The sequence below is a fragment of the Borostomias antarcticus genome (assembly GCF_949987555.1).
Source record: "Borostomias antarcticus genome assembly, chromosome: 24".
Lineage (NCBI taxonomy): Eukaryota > Metazoa > Chordata > Actinopteri > Stomiiformes > Stomiidae > Borostomias > Borostomias antarcticus.
Window position 1 is genome coordinate 2,994,476 of NC_140257.1, and position 5,303 is coordinate 2,999,778.

Consider the following 5,303-nt stretch of genomic DNA (forward strand, 5'->3'; position numbering starts at 1 on the left):
GACAATGCATTATTTGCGTATTAAAGGGAATATTTTTGTTGCATATAGAGAGACAAACTCATAACACATATGTATGGCCTTCTTAAGACAGTATTGGTTAATATGGAGCAAAGATATTGTATTACGCTCAAGCATTTTAGCGTTATTTCAGTTAAACTGAGATTTCTGGTTAGAAGGAAGCTCTAATATCAGGTCTAGTTCAGCAGTGGATTCAGAAACAGACCTGCAAACCTGAGAAGATAAAAGAAAACCGTTACAATGACCATCAGGCACAGTCAGTTGTAGTAGTTGGTGAAACTTTTCTGTGACAAGAGGAGTCTCACCTTAGCTAGCAGGCACCAGCATCCGCCCTGTGAAATAAACACAGAGAGGGTGAAGAGACAGAGGTGACAGAATCACTATGTGATATTTCAACAAATAAATCAACATTGCTGCCACCATCCACTGAACACAGGAGCAGTATTCTTGAAAAATACATCTCTCAATGTATAAGTGAATCTTTCTTACATCATGATTATTTTACAGTGTGCTGCGTACATAACACACAGATGACTGTGAAGACTGGATGACTATGAAGACTGTACATGTTCTCTACACACAGATGACTATGAAGACTGTACATGTTCTCTACACACAGCTGATGACTCACCATTGGATTTCTTCTTCTGGTAGTAGATGAGTCCAGCCAGTGCAAAGACCAGTCCCAGCACCAGCCCAGACGCCCCGATGGCGATCTTATTCCTCTCAGACTCAGGCAGGGACGGGTCTGTCAAGGAGAAATGACCCTTCTGTTAGCATGTGATGACACTGTAGCTGTCCTGTATGTAGCTTCTGACAGACCACCATCTATCATACGCTAGCACACACAGTCACAGTCAGGGTCATTCAGGTACCCAGCCACAACACAGCACTCGTAACCTGCTCACCTGAACTCACCCCAGTACACCATGACAACACCCTAACAACAGCTGAGCAGTGAACTCACCCTAGTACACCATGACAACACCCTAACAACAGCTGGACAGTGAACTCACCCTAGTACACCATGACAACACCCTAACAACAGCTGGGCAGTGAACTCACCCTAGTACACCATGACAACACCCTAACAACAGCTGGACAGTGAACTCACCCTAGTACACCATGACAACACCCTAACAACAGCTGGACAGTGAACTCACCCTAGTACACCATGACAACACCCTAACAACAGCTGAACAGTGAACTCACCCCAGTACACCATGACAACACCCTAACAACAGCTGAGCAGTGAACTCACCCTTGTACACCATGACAACACCCTAACAACAGCTGGGCAGTGAACTCACCCTAGTACACCATGACAACACCCTAACAACAGCTGGACAGTGAACTCACCCTAGTACACCATGACAACACCCTAACAACAGCTGAACAGTGAACTCACCCTAGTACACCATGACAACACCCTAACAACAGCTGAACAGTGAACTCACCCTACTACACCATGACAACACCCTAACAACAGCTGGGCAGTGAACTCACCCTAGTACACCATGACAACACCCTAACAACAGCTGGACAGTGAACTCACCCTAGTACACCATGACAACACCCTAACAACAGCTGGACAGTGAACTCACCCTAGTACACCATGACAACACCCTAACAACAGCTGGACAGTGAACTCACCCCAGTGCTTCACGAGGGGTCTGTCCAGGCTGGCGTGCTCCACCATGCAGGAGATCTTCTCCCCGGATCTGGGCGTGTACTCCAGTTGGGAGTGGAACTGGTAGTACCAGTCACCGTTGACCGACTCCTCAGTGGAGATCACGTCTGAGGTCACTTCCTGTCCATCCCTCTTCCAGGTCACTCTGATCTTTTTGGGGTAGAAGTCATAGGCGCTGCACACCAGCATGGCAGGGTGTCTGCCACTAGAGGGGGTCACTGAGAGAAGTTTGACAGAGGGCTCCACTGATAGTGGAGGAAAAACAGCAACACATTAGTTCATATAACACTATCATTCATATCATATTGATCAGGGTTCTGTCCTCTATTAATTAACTATATTATTGGTCTTTATTATATATACTGTATTATTGGTCTTTATTATATATACTGTATTATTGGTCTTTATTATATATACTGTATTATTGGTCTTTATTATATATACTGTATTATTGGTCTTTAATATGTCTACTCTATTATTGGTCTTTAATATGTCTACTCTATTATTGATCTTTAATATGTCTACTCTATTATTGGCCTTTAATATGTCTACTCTATTATTGATCTTTAATATGTCTACTCTATTATTGGTCTTTACTATGTCTACTCTATTATTGGTCTTTAATATGTCTACTCTATTATTGATCTTTAATATGCCTACTCTATTATTGGTCTTTAATATGTCTACTCTATTATTGGTCTTTAAACTCTCTAAGCGCACGAGCCCTCTCACACCGAGGTTTTGCATGCGGTTGCGCTTTCCTAGATTTACCGCAAGGTCGGGAATTGTAAGCATTTCCCGGTTAATGTGCACAATCCCCGACCGTACGGGAGATGTGAGGAATACTAACCAATTTCTCACATCTCCCTCAAGGTGGGGGAATGTGCACATTACCCGGGAGATGTGAGAAACGCACATGTTCCTCCTACATTCCCCGCGAGGTCGGGGATGTGCGCAATAACCGGGAAAAGCTCACATTCCCCGTTTTCTCACATTGACCGTAACACATCCACCAGACAGAAGCTTCATTACAGGTTTTGTAGTGAACAGATGAAAGAGGTGTCGTATCATCTGGTGAGTGAGAGATGTGATGTTGTTGTGGTGAGGAGGGCAGCTCACCTGTCTTCTCCAGTACGTGAGAGAGGTGGCCCTCAGCGTTGGGCTTGCAGTAACCCTCCAGCTGCGCTCGCCAACCAGCCATTTCAGCAGGATCAGCATTCCAGAACTTAGCACAATACAGACCAAACTCAGTGTATCCCTCAAACCTGCCCTTAGTGCTGTTGAACCTGCTATACTCAATCTTATTATAAATATGAGAGTATATGAACTCATGCGGTTGCTCTGTAGAGTATAAGCAGTGCATCACCGCGTAGTTCTCATATCCATCTGAAATATTGAAGAACAAATAATGCATAATTACAGTTCATCTGAATTCATTACACACTTTATTTTCTCATAATTCGTGATAATCATGTCAAAGAACAATTCAGAAACATTTAATACAAATGTTATATGAAACAATATTCAACAATAAGATCACTGTCATTAGTTCATTGATGGAAAGCTAATTATACCTGGTAATACCATAGACTTTATACAGACTGTATTATACAGACTCACGGTGTGTAGTTTATGATAATGTAGCCTACCTGCTTTTTGCGTGGACAGAACCACAGCCATGCAAATGGAAAACACAGTTGACAAGGACATGTTCCTCCAGCGTTCAACTTCTTAACTAGATGAAAGAGAGCAGAGCACTCAGATAATAAACTGACTCTTAACCAAACAAACCAATCTCTGCTTCAGAAAAACACATGTCACATGTTGCTAGGCAGAGGTCAAACATTGTACGTTCATTATTACTGTATGGTCGGTCACTAACAGTTAATTCTCAATCAGAACAAAGTCATTTACATAAATACAGCATTGTTTTTAAACATTGGCAAACATTTAATTCAGTTTTACTTTGTATTGAGTTAGAGCGTTGTTTACACATGTTTGGCTCTTCAGGCTGTCACACTCTCACACTCAGTTCTCCTAAATTCAGCCATGCCAACCATATTGACAGTGTTACAGCAACAGACAGACACATCTCTTTATAGGGCAGCACAAGGAATAGCACAGGTATCAACTGACCACTTAAAACTCAATTAACCAATTCCATCCAAATCAACAATATCCTGAGTAGCCATTTTGGCCAGTCGTGCAAGGTTTCCTCAGCAAAACAAGGTCTGAGCTGATCCGTGACATGCCTATGCCACAATGTGTGTTTCTGCTTATGGACCGTGTGCTTGGGATCAAATGAGATACCGGGAAAATGATTCATGTTTACAATATGGGAGGGACTGATGTCGAAGAGCAAGCTCTGGAAACATTTGCATCTGGAGAAGTGTTTCTGTCTGAAAACTACAAACCTGAGACATTATGATGAAAGACAATGATGTATTTCCACCAAAAATGTTGTATTTATCAAGCAAAGCATGTAATTGTTGTTGATGTCATTTCTTCACAGAGAGGAGAACTGAGAAGACTTGAATTATACACTGAACTGAACATTTCTTTTCTCTCTCTATTGTCTCTTGTGTAGGACCCTTGGACCAATCAGATGAGTCATTTCCAGCCTCATCATCTGTATCTAGGTAGACGCTCACATGGCTGTTCAGGCTTGTAGTGTAAATGCACAGTGGATGAGAACTTAGCAGGTAACGCAGGGATAGAATACATAGAGTTGGGGTGTCAGAGGCCTCTCACATAAAGGTCTTTATGTAAAAAGAAGATAATGATCATCAGATTGATGGGGACTTGAAAGTGTACAGTACATAACATGAAGCCTATAATGCCATTAGGGAAGTGGCTGATTATATGCTTCAGTTATAGTAGAACTAGATGACTAATGGCTATCATGTAAAAGTGAGAATGCATGACAGGATTATTCAATTAATTATTTTACCTTTTTACATTAATATGATAACTCAAGTACTGACAAAATGCATAATTTAATCAATCCACCCCCTGAAAACAACAACAAAGAAAGATTATGGCTGCGTTCCTATCCACTTACATCAACTGTTGGGGTGAGAATCTCACTGATCCTGTTTCACAGAAACCAGGCTGTCCAGACAAACCAGTCTGGAGAAGTCCCTAAACATTGAAACCATAAAACTATGGAGCGACTTAAGACAGAAGAATATCTTCAGATTTTTTAGAGCAACAAAGTTTAGAGTAAGGCTTCTATCTATACAACAACTATTCTGGAGGGTATGTGGGCGTATGGAAGCTGATCATGAACATGTATTCTGGAGCTACCAGAAGATGTGTGTCTGCGTGCGTGTGTCAGTGTACAGTGTTACAGTATATAAAATATCATTTCCGTGTGTTTGGTTAGCTAGGACATGTACTGAGGGCATCAAAGGTCAGCATACATGTCACACAGAACACAATGATACACCCGTATCATTCAGTCAATCACAAATCAATCACATGATACCCCTGCCTCATTCAAAACAGTCAATCATTCAAACAGGTGGCGCAGTACCTAGTACTGTCGCCTCACAGCAGTCATTCAAACAATCAGTCATAAATCAATCAAATGATA

At 41.8% G+C, this 5,303-nt stretch overlaps 1 protein-coding gene across 1 annotated transcript; it reads right to left on the reverse strand.

Moving 5' to 3' along the window:
- Window positions 1-324: 324 nt before the first annotated feature.
- LOC311325227 (HLA class II histocompatibility antigen, DQ beta 2 chain-like) lies at window positions 325-2,909 on the reverse strand (the record flags this gene model as incomplete). The annotated part of the gene is made up of 4 exons (XM_084457895.1): window positions 325-350; window positions 650-766; window positions 1,672-1,953; window positions 2,828-2,909. The coding sequence occupies 4 exons, from the start codon at window positions 2,907-2,909 to the stop codon at window positions 325-327; spliced, it is 507 nt and encodes a 168-aa protein (XP_084314021.1).
- Window positions 2,910-5,303: the final 2,394 nt, after the last annotated feature.